This window comes from Pseudophryne corroboree, chromosome 9, assembly GCF_028390025.1.
Source record: "Pseudophryne corroboree isolate aPseCor3 chromosome 9, aPseCor3.hap2, whole genome shotgun sequence".
In the NCBI taxonomy this organism is placed as follows: domain Eukaryota; kingdom Metazoa; phylum Chordata; class Amphibia; order Anura; family Myobatrachidae; genus Pseudophryne; species Pseudophryne corroboree.
Window position 1 is genome coordinate 200,080,195 of NC_086452.1, and position 19,803 is coordinate 200,099,997.

Genomic DNA, 19,803 nt, shown 5'->3' on the forward strand with positions numbered 1-19,803 from the left:
TGCAGCTGCCAGGTGTTTAGAGGCCGGGGTCCGTGTCCTGGGGAGCGGAGAATGGCAGCCGGAGGTGTCTGTTTCCGATTGTTCTGTTGCTGAAGTGTGGCATCTCGGAGGCTGAGGCCTGTGGTAGTGGTTGTATGCTGGTTCCACACGTGTCCTCTGTGCAGAGAGCCGCCATGTTGGAGACCAAGCCAAGCCAATAGGTATCCCAGTTCGCATCCAGCCAATCCGGTGCAGTCTTCCCTTATAAAAACAGGTTGATGCTTAGTTGTGGTGCCAGTGCTTCATGTTACTTGCTGCTGTAAGGTGCTCAAGCTCTGTGCTCCCAGGTTAACTCCTGGTATCCTGGTTCTGTGGAGGCTGTCCGGTGGTCAGTTCTGTTATTGCAGTCCTTTGCTCACAGTCCACCTGCTTTTGCGGTTTAACCGATGGGTCCTCTATCTGGTAGAGGGTCTCCGTTTGCTGACGGTGCTCACAGTCATCCTCTCTTCAACATCGTTCTTCAAGTCATCTCTTCATTCAGTGTTCTTCAGCATTGTTTACAAATCACAAGTCATCTCTTCCTTCAGTGTTCTTCAGCATCGTTTACAAATCACAAGTCATCTCTTCATTCACTGTTCTTCAGCATTGTTTACAAAGCACAAGTCATCTCTTTATTCAGTGTTCTTCAGCATCGTTTACAAATCACGATACATGTCTTCATTCAGTGTTCTTCAGCATTGTTTTCAAATTGCAAGTCATCTCTTCATTCAGTGTTCTTCAGCAATGTTTACAAATCACAAGTCATCTCTTCATTCAGTGTTCTTCAGCATCGTTTACAAGTCACGAACATTTCGTCTTTCACAATTCACTCAGACTTATCTCCTAGTCGTTGTGTATGATTGAGGTCTCAGTAAAGCTGAATTAATCTTTCTTCAGTGTATCGTTCTCATTCATTGTCCTCATTGCCTACACCTCTACATTTTTGGGCCTAAGTCTTCAATCCATGAGTAAGAACTACATTCAGCCATCTCGTTTCCTTCCTTTGCCGAAAGCTGCTCACTCAGTCAATTGTCAGTCATCAGATCCTCAACTCAAGCCAAGCGTGACACAGTGTATATAAACCATGTCCATGTCATTCATTGTTTTGTATTGTAAGTAAGGGCTTGCTTGTTTATCTAATTGTTCATGTACAGGTTGAGTATCCCTTATCCAAAATGCTTGGGACCAGAGGTATTTTGGATATCGGATTTTTCCGTATTTTGGAATAATTAGATACCATAATGAGATCTTATGATGATGGGATCTAAATCTAAGCACAGAATACATTTATGTTACATATACACCCTAAACACACAGCCTGAAGGTAATTTTAGACAATATTTTTTATAACTTTGTGCATTAAACAAAGTGTGTCTACATTCACACAATTCATTTATGTTTCATATACACCTTATACACACAGCCTGAAGGTCATTTAATACAATATTATTAATAACTTTGTATATTAAACAACGTTTGTGTACATTGAGCCATCAAAAAACAAAGGTTTCACTTTCTCACTCTCACTCAAAAAAGTCCGTATTTCGGAATATTCCGTATTTTGGAATATTTGAATATGGGATACTCAACCTGTACTTTGTAAAGCGCTGTGGCGCCATATAACGTATAATAATAAAAATAATAAAACTTAATCAATTCCAAATGTTTTCCCTACGAAAAGCTCTAAGAATGTATACTGGCTTGAAAATATGTAATCGTTACGTATATTATTATATTACAATATACACTAATATACAGTATATAAATATGAAAACATAGCAAGAAAATAAATAGATCATACATATTAGAATAGTGTCATAGGACTAAAAAGGAAGTTTTGAGGCTGAGAGATATATATATATACATATGTGTGTATATATATATATATGTATATATATATATATATATATGTGTGTATGTGTATATATATATATATATATATATATATATATACACACACAAATTGTAAATTGTGATGGACAGCAGTTTGAGCACCTGCGTTGATCACATTTTTAGTGTTTTTTATTGTATTAGTAAATATAATTGTATATGTAATTTCAAAATAAATGTTTTCATTTACTGTCCACCTACTTTTGGTTCACCGTGTGTGTGTGTGTGTGTGTGTGTGTGTGTGTGTGTGTGTGTGTGTGTGTATATGTACATATATATATATATATAATCGATGACAAGCATTTTTCATACACTTTCTGGAGACTTCAGAATCCAATGGGGTACTGGTCTTCAATATGGACACCGTTATAAGGTTTCACTTCTCCAGATACCCTGTTAGGTTGAGACCCCTGGGTGAGTATCAGGTGTGACTTAAGGTTAATTGCCAGAAAGCACCAGAAAGGTATACAGTACTGGAGAACAGCTGGACAGACTGAGGGAGCAGCACAGCTTGCTGGAGTGAGAAGTCATCACTGGTTGAGCTGATCAGCTGACCTTAGTTTACAAAGGAGAGGCTTCGTCTTACCGGTTCCAGTGTACTGGATTCATTCTAGATAAGTGCATCATGTGGACCAATTCATGACACTCTACCAAATCATATAACCATAAGATATCAGTTGAAAGAATAGTTTCAATACAATTGTGCTCCTCCTTTTATATTACATCATACTTTCCAACTGTTACGTTTTTGGCAGGACAGTACCACATTTCAGGCACTATACCCCCGTCCAACACACGGGACACAGTGTCTCCGTGGTGGGGTGGGAAAGTTGGGAGGCCCCCTCTCACCCCTAGCATTAGGAAAATGGGATTGTGGCTCATCGGTCTGGCATAACTAGTGAGTCCTGATCTCATGGTCTCCATCTTAACACTGTCTGTGTAGGTTGGTGTTAATTAAAAAAAGAAACAAAAAAATCACCTACATTACAGTTCCTGATAGGTGGTCTGAACTCTGACCTCTCCCTAGTGAGCATGTCATACTCTGGACATGTCACTCGATTATTATAAAGATTTACTACTTCTTACCAGCTGGCTCAAACAGCATAATGCCCACATTATGTTGGATTTGTTATATTTATCATACAACATAGCTGCAGATCAGTTATTAAGTAAACAGCTTAATAGCACCTAGGGCGTAGATATACTAAACGTTATGAAAAGTTAAAGTGGGGGAATTGCCCATAACAACCAGAGTCTATCTCTCATTTTTCAGTAATGTACTACATAAATAGTAGCTAAAAATCTAAGCGTTAAGAAATCTATTGATCATGTCAGAAGATGTGTATGTGTTTTAAAGAACAGATTGACTGAATACATATCAATATACAAATACATACTGTAGCAAGACTGAAAGCTCCAAGTCATGATAAAATGGTGTACACTCCATCTACTGTATTTAATGTTTAAACTCACACTCCACAAACCAGTATATATGTAATAGAAAGGTTGCTTTAAATGACCGGTAATGCTCTATGGTCTGTCCTGAGATTTCCCAAGCACTGCCGATACAGACGGATGGGGTAGTCTATAGTTCCCAAACTGTTATGAATCACGGCACCATAGAATATCAGGCCAAAATTTTCTTATTGTGAAATTCAGAAAAACATATTAAATTAAGTAAATTGTGTTTGTATGTCATCCTTAGGTGCATTTATGTGGTGAGGGACAGGATTAGCTTCTGTTTGTCCACATAGTACTGCTTTTACCTATTACATTGGCCATAAATACTTTGCATTGTTCCTGGACCACCAACCCAGGGAACCACTGCCATAGTGGACTACACAGGGTAAGTAACAGGGACGGGAAAGGATCCAGTTTACGACACGTCCAAACATAGAAATATAATACATTCATAGACGAGAGCGGTTCACCAGGATATTTCGGGATCTATTTATCAAAAAGCGTAGATAGGATTTTCTATTGCCACATACCGCAGCAATAGAAAATCTTCCATTGCCACTATTTAGCATTACAATGTCATTGATGCAGCTGAGAGATGCTGCCTGATAAGTTGGGATCCTCCTGGGTCACACATGTGCAGTGCACTGAACGTCTCATCTTTGGTGTCCAGTTCAGATTATGAAAACATTTAGAAAAAATAATTAAAGATCTACATAGTTTTAGCGATACTGGTAATTACCATCTAAGGGACTAAGTCAGAGATGTACGCAAACTGATGGTATGCGTACATCTCCAATTGTGGGGCACCTGTACCTGCGCAGGACCTGTTCTGTGCATATGCACAACGCAACCTGCATTGTCACGCGCAGTGCCCCCGGAGCTGCAGCTTTAGCATCGTTTCACATTGTTGCTGCATCCAGCGATGTGAGCTGTGTCCATCTCTGAATCAGGCCCTAAGATGCAGGTCAGCAGTAATTTGAATACAGAAGTATGTCCGGTCCTATATAGGGGGAGATGATTGGTTTGTGAGAACCTTGAGTGTACTTTTGTTCTTCCTGCTTTGATCTAACTTTGCTTTGGACCATATCAGACTTTTTACTGCTACTTTTAAAGCTCAGCCAATCTTTCTGGGTGTTTCATTTGTAGCTGCTTTTGAACATACATTGATATACCCTCACAAGTATACGATGTAGTGAAATGCAGTGACATTCATTACAGGGTCATCAGTGGGGTATGGGTGACTAGAGAAGATTACTTAAGGCCCATACACACTGGGCGATTTTGAGCTGAAAGCAGCTCAGTTTTGGTGTGTTGAGCTGCTTTCAGCCCAAAGCCGTCCAGTGTGTATGCCCCAGCGATGAGCGCTGATGCTCATCGCTGGCGGCCGCCGTTCATCTACTGGTATTACCAGTAGACGAACGGCGGGGTGAGCGGCTTTCCATAGCGTCCTGCTATGGAAAGCCGCTCACCCCCGCTGACATCGCTGGGCAGGGGGGAAAAGCGCTCAGTGTGTATGCACCGAGCGCTTTTCAGACCAGCGATGTCAGCGATCATCGCTATGCACACATGCTGGGCAAAAAGCCCAGTGTGTATGCACCTTTAGAAGCATTTATTTAGATTTTTTTTTATTTTTTTAATCTTGGAATGGGTAACTTGTGATATTGTGATTAAGGTGTGAATACATACATTACTGTGCACAAGTTTTATACAGGTGTGGAAAAATGCTGCAAAGTAAGAATGCTTTCAAAAATAGAAGCATAATCGTTTAATTTTATCAAGTAACAAAATGTAAAGTGAATGAACAGAAGAGAAATCTAAATCAAATCAATATTTTGTGTGACCACCCTTTGCCTTCAAACAGCATCAATTCTTCTAGGTACACTTGCACTCAGTTTTTGAAGGAACGTGGCAGAGAGGTTGTTCCAAACATCTTGGAGAACTAACCACAGATCTTCTGTGGATGTAGGCTTGATTAAAGCCTTCTGTCTCTTCATGTAATCCCAGACAGAATCGATGATGTTGAGATCAGGGCTCCGTGGAGGGCCATACTGTATCATCACTTCCCCAGGACTCCTTGTTCTTCTTTACACAGAATATGGGCCCTCATTCCGAGTTGATCGCTCGCAAGGCGATTTTAGCAGAGTTACACACGCTAAGCCGCCGCCTACTGGGAGTGAATCTTAGCTTCTTAAAATTGCGAACGATGTATTCGCAATATTGCGATTACAAACTACTTAGCAGTTTCAGAGTAGCTTCAGACTTACTCGGCATCTGCGATGAGTTCAGTGCTTGTCGTTCCTGGTTTGACGTCACAAACACACCCAGCGTTCGCCCAGACACTCCCCCGTTTCTCCGGCCACTCCTGCGTTTTTTCCGGAAACGGTAGCGTTTTTATCCACACGCCCATAAAACGCCGTGTTTCCGCCCAGTAACACCCATTTCCTGTCAATCACACTACGATCGCCGGAGCGAAGAAAAAGCCGTGAGTAAAAATACTATCTTCATTGTTAAATTACTTGGCGCAGTCGCAGTGCGAATATTGCGCATGCGTACTAAGCGGAATTTCACTGCGATGCGATGAAAATTACCGAGCGAACGACTCGGAATGAGGGCCATAGTTCTTAATGACATTGGCTGTATGTTTGGGGCCGTTGTCCTGCTATTGAAGGCATTTCTGAGAGATTTTAATTTATACTAATATCAATGTGCAAAGAATGCAGGCTTATTTTTTTATTTTTTTCTTATCTGCTGTGACATTAACTAGTAGAAGAGTCATTTGTGCAACAAAACATAATGGATGCATTAGTAAAAATGTTGTTTTTGTACTTGGTTCAGTTGAAGAAATATGAAGATGGTTGAATTCAGGCTAATCTGCTTGGTTGGTTACTGTGAAATGATGTTTACTTCCTCCTTTGAGCTTATTTCTGTCATACAGTTTTATGTTGGTTTACCAGACAGTTCTCATTACTGCATATGCTAAATCAGTGCTGTCCAAATATTTCCATGTGGAGGAGCATATTTCTGATCTAAATATGTGTTCTCTGGCCAAGTACTATTCAAAAAATGTTGTCGCTCAACAGAGTCTGTGGAGCAGAGAAGATAGGGGCCACAAAAAAGTTTTGGGAGGCCACATCCATCCACACGCTGCGGGTTGGCTAATCCTGTCCTAAATCAGTTATTACTTATATGAGCAGAAAAGCAGATACGCTAAATGCTGATGATGTTTATACAGACAGACTTACCAAATAAATATATATATATATATATATATATATATATACATATACAAACAAATCTAGAAAACCACAGCACTCGCCAACCCAGAAGCGGGGTGCATTATCTGCACTTACCACTCATAGGGTGGGGTGCATGCAGCCCATGGCCACCAACCCAAATATATACAAACAGAACTTTCAGTTTGTGTGTGTGTATATATATATATATATATATATATATATACTGTAAAAAATGTATGCAATAATATTCTTCAGATCTGGGGCTTTTCTAAGAACCCGCGTGCAGCCTCCGTTGCGGTTTCCCTCTTCTCTGGCAGCTTGTAGACTCTCTCATAATTTCTTCAATGTTGTCTAATTGCATATGTTAGTATTTCGAACATATTGACATTATTCTCATCCTAACCCTCTGTTCCACGTTCTCCATGTACCCCATCTGTGTCACCCATTTCTGTCTACCCCTCCCCTTTAGAATGTAAGCTCTCAAGAGCAGGGCCCTCTTCCCTCATGTGCTAATCCTTTTTCTTACTTTAATAATTTTCAACTGTACCTCATCCAGCAGTCTTCTGCCACCTGATACTTATTCCAGTGTCATCTGCTGATGTAGCTATATTTATTTACCCTGTACTTGTCCTATACAGTCATCAACTGTAAGTCACTGTTTTCCTGTTTTGATTATTTGTTTTTGTACTCTGTAGTTGGGCGCTGCGGAACCCTTGTTGCGTCATATAAATAAAGGATAATAATAATAATTATGTTGACATTAACATTCTGAATGTTGACATTTGGAACATATTGACATTCTAGTATCGCATGTTGACTGGAACACGTTAATTTACCCAGTTTAGTTTCTCACAATTTTTTTATCCAGAAATGATATAAGTAAAGACATGTTAGTGGCTGGAATATGAATTATAGGTAGCAGCTGCTGTTATCAGGTCCAGCTGCAACCCACATATGTCACGCAGGTGTAGTGTACAGTATGAGGATCTAGACAAGGTAAGAGGAGGCAGAATAGGGTGAACACTGAGAGCTCCCAGTAAAGCCGGCAACATGGGAGAAACATCCATGGAAAATGCTTGATACATGGGGGGGGTTGTACATGTGGATGAACTATTATTGTTAGGGGATATCAGGAGCTACCGAGATTATGGGGGTCATTCCGAGTTGATCGCTCGCTGACGATTTTCGCAGCGCAGCGATCAGGTGAAAAATCGTCATTTCTGCGCATGCGTATGGGCCGCAATGCGCACGCGCGTCGTACGGGTACAAAGCCCGTTGTGGTTGTGCACAGGTTGTATAGAAGTTTTCAGTCGCACTGACGGCCGCAAGAAGATTTACAGGAAGGGGGCGTTACTGGGTGTCAACTGACCGTTTTCAGGGAGTGTTTGCAAAAACGCAGGTGTGTCTGAAAAAACGCAGGCGTGGCTGGGCGTTCGCTGGGCGGGTATATGACGTCAAACACGGACACGAATAGGCAGAAGTGATCGCAAGCACTGAGTAGGTTCAGAGCTACACTGAAACAGCACAAACTGTTTTTGTAGAGCTCGGCTGCACATGCATTCGCACTTCTGCTAAGCTAAAATACACTCCGCAGTGGGCGGCGGCATAGCGTTTGCACGACTGCTAAAACTAGCTAGCGAGCGATCAACTCAGAATGACCCCCTATATCTTCCACCAAAGCCCTTAGGATTTCTCTAACGTCCTAAGTGGATGCTGGGGACTCCGTAAGGACCATGGGGATTAGCGGCTCCGCAGGAGACTGGGCACAACTAAAGAAAGCTTTAGGACTACCTGGTGTGCACTGGCTCCTCCCACTAAGACCCTCCTCCAGACCTCAGTTAGATTCTTGTGCCCGGCTGAGCTGGATGCACACTAGGGGCTCTCCTGAGCTCCTAGAAAGAAAGTATATTTAGGTTTTTTATTTTACAGTGAGATCTGCTGGCAACAGACTCACTGCAGCGAGGGACTAAGGGGAGAAGAAGCGAACCTACCTAACAGGTGGTAGTTTGGGCTTCTTAGGCTACTGGACACCATTAGCTCCAGAGGGATCGACCGCAGGACCCGACCTTGGTGTTCGTTCCCGGAGCCGCGCCGCCGTCCCCCTTACAGAGCCAGAAGCAAGAAGAGGTCCGGAAAATCGGCGGCAGAAGACTTCGGTCTTCACCAAGGTAGCGCACAGCACTGCAGCTGTGCGCCATTGCTCCTCATGTACCCCTCAAACTCCGGTCACTGATGGGTGCAGGGCGCTGGGGGGGGCGCCCTGAGGGCAATATAATACCCCTTTTCCACTTACGAGCACGGGTCGCAGCCGGGAGCCTGACACGGGAGCTGCCCCCTGCTGCGACCCGTGCTCGGCCCCTTTCCCATCAGCAGTCACAACCCGGCATATGCCGGGTTGTGACGCTTCTAGTGACGCGGCAGGGGCGGCGCAGGGAGATCACATGATCTCCCAGCGCCGCCCTTCCATACAGTGTAAACGGGAGCCGTGTCGCATCGACACGGCTCCCATTTACACTACAACCCTACCCGGATCATTCCCGTGTCCTACCCAGGTAAATAGCCGGGTAGGATTCACGGGTCACTTGATCCGGGTTTACCCTTTTCCACTTGCAAAAAACACGGGTAAATGCGCGCCCCCGTGCATTTACCCGTGTTTTTTGAGCTAGTGGAAAAGGGGTATTAGACACCTTGGCTGGCAAATCATCACAATATATAGTCCCAGGGCTATATATGTGATAAATTACCCCTGCCAGAATCCATAAAAAAGCGGGAGAAAAGTCAGCCGAAAAAGGGGCGGGGCTTCTCCCTCAGCACACTGGCGCCATTTTTTCTTCACAGTGCAGCTGGAAGACAGCTCCCCAGGCTCTCCCCTGTAGTTTTCAGGCTCAAAGGGTTAAAAAGAGAGGGGGGGGCACTAAATTTAGGCGCAATATATGTATACAAGCAGCTATTGGGGGAAAAAATCACTCAGTTATAGTGTTAATCCCTGCATTATATAGCGCTCTGGTGTGTGCTGGCATACTCTCTCTCTGTCTCCCCAAAGGACTTTGTGGGGTCCTGTCCTCAGTCAGAGCATTCCCTGTGTGTGTGCGGTGTGTCGGTACGGCTGTGTCGACATGTTGGATGAGGAAGGTTACGTGGAGGCGGAGCAGAGGCCGATAAATGGGATGTCGCCCCCTGTGGGGCCGACACCAGAGTGGATGGATAGGTGGAAGGTATTAACCGACAATGTCAACTCCTTACATAAAAGGCTGGATGACGTAACAGCTGTGGGACAGCCGGCTTCTCAGCCCGCGCCTGCCCAGGCGTCTCAAAGGCCATCAGGGGCTCAAAAAACGCCCGTTACCTCAGATGGCAGACACAGATGTCGACACGGAGTCTGACTCCAGTGTCGACGAGGTTGAGACATACACACAATCCACTAGGAACATCCGTTACATGATCTCGGCAATGAAAAATGTGTTACGCATTTCTGACATGAACCCAAGTACCACATATAAGGGGTTTTATTTTTGGGGAGAAAAAGCAGCCAGTGTTTTGTTCCCCCATCAGATGAATGAATGAAGTGTGTAAAGAAGCGTGGGTTCCCCCGATAAGAAACTGGTAATTTCTAAACAGTTACTGATGGCGTACCCTTTCCCGCCGGAGGATAGGTCACGCTGGGAGATATCCCCTAGGGTGGATAAGGCGCTCACACGTTTGTCAAAAAAGGTGGCACTGCCGTCTTAGGATACGGCCACCTTGAAGGAGCCTGCTGATAAAAAGCAGGAGGCTATCCTGAAGTCTGTATATACACACACTCAGGTTCTATACTGAGACCTGCAATTGCCTCAGCAAAATAGTGCTGCTGCAGCGTGGTCTGATACCCTGTCAGATGATATTAATACCCTAGACAGGGATAATATTTTGCTAACATAGAGCATTTTAAAGACGTCGTCTTATATAGGAAGGATGCACACAGGGATATTTACCGGCTGGCATCCAAAATTAATGCAATGTCCATTCTGCCAGGAGGGTATTAGAAACCCGGCAGTGGACAGGTGATGCTGCCTTTAAAAGGCACATGGAGATTCTGCCTTATAAGGGTGAGGAATTGTTTGGGGATGGTCTCTGGGACCTCGTATCCACAGCAACAGCTGGGAAGAAAAATTTTTACCTCAGGTTTCCTCACAAAAGCCTAAGAAAGCACCGTATTTTCAGGTACAATCCTTTCGGCTTCAGAAAAGCAAGCAGGTCAAAGGCGCTTCCTTTCTGCACAGAGACAAGGGAAGAAGCAGAATCAAAAATCTTCCCTCACTTCCTCTGAGTCCACCGCATGACGCTGGGGCTCCACAGGTGGAGACAGGTGCGGTGGGGGCGCGTCTCGGGAACTTCAGGGACCAGTGGGCTTGCCCACAGGTGGATCCCTAGGTTCTGCAAGTAGTATCACAGGGATACAGGCTGGAGTTCGAGGCGACTCCCCCTCGCCGTTACCTCACATCAGCCTTGCCTGCTGCCCTCGGAGAAAGGTAGTACTGGCGGCAATTCACAAGCTGTACTTCCAGCAGGTGAAATCAAGGTACCCCTCCTTCAACAAGGCCGGGGTTACTATTCCAAAATGTTGTGGTACCGAAACCAGACGGTTCGGTGAGACCCATTCTAAAATTGAAATCCTTGAACACTTATATACGAAGGTTCAAGTTCAAAATGGAATCGCTCAGGGCGATTATTGCAAGCCTGGAGAATTTCAGGGTATCACTGGACATCAAGGATGCTTACCTGCATGTCCCTATTTACCCTCTTCACCAGGTGTACCTCAAAATTGTGGTACAGGATTGTCATTACCAATTCCAGACGTTGCCGTTGGTCTGTCCCCGGCACCGAGGGTATTTACCAAGGTAATGGCCGAAGTACTTATCCCGTACTTGGACGATCTCCTTATAAAGGCGAGGTCCAGGGAGCAGTTGTTCGTCGGAGTAGCACTATCTCGGGAAGTGCTACAACAGCACGGCTGGATTCTGAATTCCAAAGTCGCAGCTGGTTCCTACGACGCGTCTACTGTTCCTGGGTATGGTTCTGGACACAGAACAGGATAAAAAGGGTTTCTCCCGGAGGAGAAGTCCAAGGAGTTAGCGTCTCTAGACGGAGACCTCCTAATACAAATACAGGTGTCGGTGCATCAATGCACGTGAGCCTTGGAAAAGATGGTAGCTTCTTACGAAGAAATTCCATTCGCCAGGTCCCATGCAAGGATCTTCCAGTGGGATCTGTTGGACAAGTGGTCCGGGTCGCATCTTCAGATGCATCGGCGGATAACCCTGTCTCCAAGGGCCAGGGTGTCGCTGTGGTGATGACTGCAGAGTGCTCATCTTCTAGGGGGCCGCAGATTCGGCATACAGGACTGGGTCCTGGTGACTACGGATGCCAGCCTTCAAGGTTCAACACGGCCGGTGCTGATCCAGTCAGACAACATCACGGCGGTCGCTCAGGGAAACCGACAGGGCGGCACAAGAAGCAGGATGGCGATGGCAGAAGCCACAAGGATTCTCCGATGGGCGAAAAATCATGTGTTTGCTCTGTCAGCAGTGTTTATTCCCGGAGTGGACAACTGGGAAGCAGACTTTCTCAGCAGACACGACCTCCACCCGGGAGAGTGGGGACTTCATCCAGAAGTCTTCCAAATGATTGTACACCGTTGGGAAGGCCACAGGTGGACATGATTGCGTCCCGCCTCAACAAAAAGCTACAAAGATATTGCGCCAGGTCAAGGGACCCTCAGGCGATAGCTGTGGACGCTCTGGTAACACCGTGGGTGTACCAGTCGGTGTATGTGTTCCCTTCTCTGCCTCTCATACCCAGGGTAATGAGAATAATAAGAAGGAGAGGAGTAAGAACTATACTCATTGTTCCGGGTTGGCCAAGAAGAGCTTGGTACCCAGAACTCCAAGAAATGATCTCAGAGGACCCATGGCCTCTGCCGCTCAGACAGGACCTGCTGCAGCAGGGGGCCTGTCTGTTCCAAGACGTACCGCGGCTGCGTTTGACGGCATGGCGGTTGAACGCCGGATCCTGAAGGAAAAGGGCATTCCGGAGGAAGTTATCCCTACGCTATTTAAAGCTAGGAAAGAAGTGAACGCAAACCATTATCACCGCATATGGCGGAAATATGTTGCGTGCTGTGAGGCCAGTAAGGCCCTAAAGGAGGAATTTCAGCTAGGTCGATTTCTGCACTTCCTACAAGTCAGAGGTGACTATGGGCCTAAAATTGGGTTCCATTAAGGTCCAGATTTCGGCTCTATCGATTTTCTTCCAAAATAGAACTGGCTTCACTGCCTGAAGTTCAGACTTTTGTTAAGGGAGTGCTGCATAGTCAGCCCCCGTTTGTGCCTCCAGTGGCACTGTGGGATCTCAACGTAGTGTTGGATTTCCTGAAGTCGCATTGAGTTGAGCCACTTAAATCCGTGGAGCTACAATACCTCACGTGGAAAGTGGTCATGCTGTGGGCCTTGGCGTCGGCCAGGCGTGTATCAGAATTGGCGGCTTTGTCATGCAAAAGCCCTTATCTGTATTTTATATGGATAAGGCGGAATTGAGGACTCGTTCCCAATTCCTTCCTAAGGTGGTATCAGTTTTTCATGTGAACCAACCTATTGTGGTGCCTGCGGCTACTTGGGACTTGGAGGATTCCAAGTTTCTGGACGTAGTCAGGGCCCTGAAAAGTATATGTTTCCAGGACGGCTGGAGTCAGGAAAACTGACTCGCTATTTATCCTGTATGCACCCAACAAGCTGGGTGCCCCTGCTTCTAAGCAGACTATTGCTCGCTGGATCTGTAGCACGATTCAACTTGCACATTCTGCGGCTGGACTGCCGCACCCTAAATCTGTAAAAGCCCATTCCACAAGGAAAGTGGGCTCTTCTTGGGCGGCTGCCCGAGGGGTCTCGGCTTTACAAATTTGCCGAGCTGTTACTTGGTCGGGGTCAAACACTCTTGCAAGAGTCTACAAGTTTGATACCCTGGCTGAGGAGGACCTAGAGTTTGCTCATTCGGTGCTGCAGAGTCATCCGCACTCTCCTGCCCGTTTGGGAGCTTTGGTATAATCCCCATGGTCCTTACGGAGTCCCCAGCATCCACTTAGGACGTTGGAGAAAATAAGATTTTACTCACCGGTAAATCTATTTCTCGTAGTCCGTAATGGATGCTGGGCGCCCATCCCAAGTGCGGATTGTCTGCAATACTTGTATATAGTTATTGCCTAACTAAAGGGTTATTGTTGAGCCATCTGTTGAGAGGCTCAGTTGTTATCATACTGTTAACTGGGTATTGTATCACGAGTTATACGGTGTGATTGGTGTGGCTGGTATGAGTCTTACCCGGGATTCAAAATCCTTCCTTATTGTGTCAGCTCTTCCGGGCACAGTATCCTAACTGAGGTCTGGAGGAGGGTCTTAGTGGGAGGAGCCAGTGCACACCAGGTAGTCCTAAAGCTTTCTTTAGTTGTGCCCAGTCTCCTGCGGAGCCGCTAATCCCCATGGTCCTTACGGAGTCCCCAGCATCCACTACGGACTACGAGAAATAGATTTACCGGTGAGTAAAATCTTATTTTTAGCTACCCCTCTTTAATCATAATATATTTGTAAACATGGTAATTAAATAAATGTATCAGTTTATGCTACTGCATACATTTAAGACACATCTCTTCTGACTAATAGCTGGCACTGTGTCTGTACAGGTGTTTGACTTTCATCTGCAGCAGAGTAACATGAACCTGATATCTTCATTGCACAGTAACAAGAAGCTCATCCATCTGACCTACCCATTGTGGAAAGGATGAATCCAGAATCCAAACACAACTTTCCAAACACTGAAGACCTCATTGTGGGATGCACATAATAACTACTATCACATGAATCCCTTGTGTATTCAAATGTAATGCTTGGCCGGCCAGCAAGTGTGTTCATGTTAATAACTATTACAATGAATGTTGACTGTTCAACATCTCTTGCTGTTTCTTTGTATGTAATTATATTGTTTTAAGATGTTACACTCTTGTCTTTACTCCCAATTGTTTAACCTCCGTTGCTATATACTTGACCTATACAGTCTGTGGGTCATTGTGACCTGTTTCCCTGCATATAGAAAGCCATAGGTCAGGTACATTTACTCTCTAACAGCAGACAAGGGGGGGGGGGGGGGGGGTGCTCTTTACCCCCCTGGGTTTCCCCCCAGCACACTGAAAATTACCTGTAACCATACCTGAACCTATCTGGTAATAGAAATTCAGAGAATTAGACACACATGTTTGCAAACGCATGTTTAGCTGCTGAGCCGCTTCGCGGCTTCTCTGATATCAGCAGTACTAACACTACATAATAGCAGTGCCCACATAGGGCCATGTAATTTGTCTACATTAGGCCTCATGATAAAGGCTATTACTAAAACACATCCAGACAGAGAGCTAACGTACCCGGGAGCCACCTTCAGGATCTCCCATTGGCACTACAAGGAACAGCATGCCTTCCAAATACTGCTCCCATTCAATGCCTCTCACACACAAGCAAACAAACAATAGCAGTTGCTCGGTCATTCCTGGAGATAATTATATATCAGGTGCTAGAAAGGGGGAGGGGTCACAAACAAACGCAGACAGAGAGATGGGGTGCTCTTTCCCCCCCTGGGTATCCCCCCAGCACACTAAAAATTACCTGTAACCATACCTGAACCTATCTGGTAATAGAAATTCAGAGAATTAGACACAAGTTTGCAAACACATGTTTAACTGCTGAGCCACTTCACGGCTTCTCCGATATCAGCAGTCCTAACACTACATAATAGCAGTGCCCACATAGGGCCATGTAATTTGTCAAATGCCATTGTTTGTCTGCTTGTGTCTGAGAGGCATTGAATTGGGAGCAGTATTTGGAAGGCATACTGTTCCTTGTAGTGCCAATGGTAAATCCTGGGAGTGGCTCCCGGGTAAGTTAGCTCTCTGTCTGGATGTGTTTTAGTAATAGCCTTTATCATGAGGCCTACTGTAGATAAATTACATAGCCTATGTGGGCACTGCTATTATGTAGTGTTAGGACAGCTAATATCCGAGAAGTCGTGAAGTGGCTCAGCAGCTAAACATGCTTTTGCAAACATGTGTGACTAATTCTCTGAATTTCTATTACCAGATAGGTTAGGTATGGTTACAGGTAATTTTTAGTGTGCTTGGGGGTTACCCAGTGGGGGAAAGAGCATTCCCCCTCTCTGTCTGCTGTTTGTTTGTGACCTCCACCCCTTTCTAGCACCTGATATATAATTATCTCCTGGAATGAACGAGCAACTGCCATTGTTTGTCTGCTTACATTTACTAAGAAAGTCATTTTCTTTTGGGGGAAATAAAATGTGAATTTATTTTCTGGTACTGATTTGTGCAATCAAAAAGCCCTTAATTGATGCTGTTATCATTTAATTAGTGCCTTTTACATTTTCAATAAAATTGTGGTTGTTGGTTTTTTAACCATATGCTTCCAATGCATCTAACTGCATAATAAACCAACTTGACATTTGTGTATTTACTGCTGTATATGTGTCAAATTAAATGCAATGTTTATGTTTATGATTGTTCCAACTTCTTTAATAATTTACCATGATATATCTTTGTTTAAAACTATTGGAAGTATTATGACATCTAGTAGTACTGGCCAGTCTAACAGGTAATATAATCAGATTACACTATATGAGGCACATTGTGCACTGGCAAATGTCCACCATTAATTAAAAAAGTGCCAAGTATCCTAATAAGACTCTTCAAGGGCATTATGAGATTGAAAGTGATTGCAAGAGTGTGTCAGTGTACTCCTGACATTTTGGTTTCTACAGGTAAAACAGGTCTGTGGATCACAGCTAGTTGGGAGCTGCAGGTGTATTTATAACAATACAGTACAGGATATTAATAGAACCACTGAGGAGAATCTGCAGGGAGTGAGGACCACTCCACTCCTGTGTTATTCTCTCTCTATGTATACTTTATTTACAGTGGGGCAAAAAAGTATTTGGACAGCCACCGATTGTGCAAGTTGACCCACTTAAAAAGATGAGAGAGGTCTAATTTCCATCATAGGTACACTTCAACTGTGAGAGACAGAATCTAAAAAAAAAACCTAGGAAATCACATTGTATGATTTTTAAACAATTTAATTGTATGTTCTTGTGGACAATAAATATTTGGACAATCAAAAAGTTTAACTCAATACTTTGTAATATAACCTTGGTTGGCAATTACAGAGGTCAAACGTTTCCTGTAGTTCTTGACCAGGTTTGCACATACCGTAGCAGGTATTTTGGCCCACTCTTTCATGCAGATCTTCTCTAGATCTGTCATGTTTTGGGGCTGTTGCCGGGCAACACGGACCTTCAACTCCCTCCACAGATTTTCTATTGGATTGAGGTCTGGATAGTGGGTAGGCCACTCCAGGACCTTGAAATGCTTCTTACGGAGCCACTCCTTAGTTGCCCGGGCGGTGTTGTTTGGGGTCACTGTCATGCTGGAAGACCTAGCCACATTCCATCTTCAGTGCTCTTACTGAGGGAAGGATTTTGGCCAAAATCTCACAATACATGGCCCCATTCATCCTCTCCTTAATACGGATCAGTCGTCCTGTCCCCTTTGCAGAAAAGCAGCCCCAAAGCATGATGTTTCCACCCCCATGCTTCACAGTGGGTATGGTGTTCTTGGGATGCCATTCATCATTCTTCTCCCTCCAAACACGGCAAGTGGAGTTTATACCAAAAAGTTTGATTTTGCTCTCATCTGACCACATTACATTCTCCCAATCCTCCTCTGGATCATCCAGATGGTCCACTGTGGGCAAACTTTAGACGGGTCTGGACATGTGTTGGCTTAAGCAGGGGGACCTTTCGGGCGTTGCAGGATTTCAATCAATGACGATGTAGTGTGTTACTAATGGTAACCTTTGTGACTGTGGTCCCAGCTCTCTTGAGGTCATTGACCAGGTCCCCTTGAGTAGTTCTGGGCTGATTCCTCACTATTCTCAAGATCATTGATACCCCACGAGGTGAGATCTTGCATGGAGCCCCAGGTTGAGGGAGATTGTCAGTGATCTTGTATTTCTTCCATTTTTTTTTATAATTGCGCCAACAGTTGATCTCTTCTCACCAAGCTGCTTGCCTATTGTCGAGTAGCTCTACAATTTTGTCCCTGGTGTCCTTAGACAGCTCTCTGGTCTTGGCCATGGTGGAGAGGTAGCAGTCTGACTGTTTGAGGGTGTGGACAGGTGTCTTTTATACAGATAACCAGTTCAAACAGCTGCCATTAATACAGGTAACGAGTGGAGGATAGAAGAGCTTCTTAAAGAAGAGGTCACAGGCCTGTGAGAGCCAGAAATCTTGCTGCTTGGTAGGTGTCCAAATATTTATTTCCCACAAGAATATACAAGTAAATTGTTTAAAAATCATACAATGTGATTTCCTTTTTTTTTTTTTCAGATTCTGTCTCTCACAGTTGAAGTGTGGGTCAACTTGCACAATCGGTGGCTGTCCAAATACTTTTTTGCCCCACTGTACTTCTTAACATCTATGTTCTGCAATGCAATGAAAACTAAACGGTGGGACTATAAGAAATCTGCTTCCTAAAGCAAAAGATACAGATATGTCTTCATACACCTTGCGTCAATACGCCCTATGGCACGAGATGCCTGACATGACTGAGCCACTCCAAGAGGTGTAGCACTGCAGACACAGCAAACCAGCACTCACATGTCCTGGGCCCTCATACCGAGTTGTTCGCTCGCAAGCTGCTTTTAGCAGCATTGCACACGCTAAGCCGCCGCCTACTGGGAGTGAATCTTAGCTTAGCAGAATTGCGAACGAAAGATTCGCAATATTGCGAAAAGATTTCTCTGTGCAGTTTCTGAGTAGCTCGAGACGTACTCTTCCAGTGCAATCAGTTCAGTGCTTGTCGTTCCTGGTTTGACATCACAAACACACCCAGCGTTCGCCCAGACACTCCCCCATTTCTCCAGCCACTCCCGCGTTTTTCCCAGAAACGGCAGCGTTTTTTCACACACTCCCATAAAACGGTCAGTTTCCGCCCAGAAATACCCACTTCCTGTCAATCACACTCCGATCACCAGAACGAAGAAAAAAAATTGTAATGCCGTGAGTAAAATACCAAACTTCTTAGCAGATTTACTTGGCGCAGTCGCAGTGCGAACATTGCGCATGCGCAATTAGCGGAAAATCGCTGCGATGCGAAGAAAATTACCGAGCGAACAACTCTGAATGAGGGCCCTGATTCTGAATTGGGCGTAAAGCAAAACCAAGCAAGTAATTGTGCACCCGGACAAACCATGTTGCACAGCAAGGGGTGCAAAAACAATAATTCTCATACGTCCTAGAGGATGCTGGGGACTCCAAAAGGACCATGGGGTATAGATGGGATCCGCAGGAGCTTGGGCACACTAAAAAGACTGGGTGTGAACTGGCTCCTCCCTCTATGCCCCTCCCCCAGACCTCAGTTAGACTTTGTGCCCAGGAGTGACTGGACATTTGTGCCCAGGAGTGACTGGACACACATTAGGGGAGCTCTACTGAGTTTCTCTAAAAGACTTTATGTTAGGTTTTTTATTTTCAGGGAGACCTGCTGGCTACAGGCTCCCTGCATCATGGGACTGAGGGGAGAGAAGTCAGACCTACTTCTTCCGAGTTTAGGGCTCTGCTTCTTAGGCTACTGGACACCATTAGCTCCAGAGGGTTCGATCACTTGGTGCGCCTAGCTGCTTGTTCCCGGAGCCGCGCCGTCACCCCCCTTACAGAAGCCAGAAGAAAGAAGCCGGGTGAGTATTGGAAGAAAAGAAGACTTCAGTGACGGCAGAAGACTTCAGTAACGGAGGTAGCACGCAGCAGTCGCGCTGCGCTCCATGCTCCCACACACCAAGGGTGCAGGGCGCTGGGGGGAGCGCCCTGGGCAGCAAGTTACTGTAAGTTTTAACGCTGGCATAAGTACATGTTCGGTGCCTGGGCACAGTTTACGATTCGCCCGCCAGATACCGCAGCGTTCACGCTGTGCGCCATTGCTCCCACACGCCAACGGTTGTACAGGGTGCAGGGCACTAGGGGGGAGCGCCCTGGGTGGCAATATACCTATTTGTGGGTGACAACAGAGCTATACAGTAGGTAGACACTGTATAGGGACCCCCAATACCATACATAA

The 19,803-nt window shown here is 45.0% G+C and overlaps 1 protein-coding gene across 1 annotated transcript in view; it reads left to right on the plus strand.

Moving 5' to 3' along the window:
• Nucleotides 1–15,633, plus strand: part of LOC134957870 (uncharacterized oxidoreductase ZK1290.5-like) — a 530,010-nt gene extending 514,377 nt beyond the window's left edge. The window contains 1 exon segment of the mRNA XM_063940091.1: nt 14,317–15,633. Within this exon segment, the coding sequence (XP_063796161.1) occupies nt 14,317–14,418 (102 nt within the window). The 3' untranslated portion in view covers nt 14,419–15,633.
• Nucleotides 15,634–19,803: the final 4,170 nt, after the last annotated feature.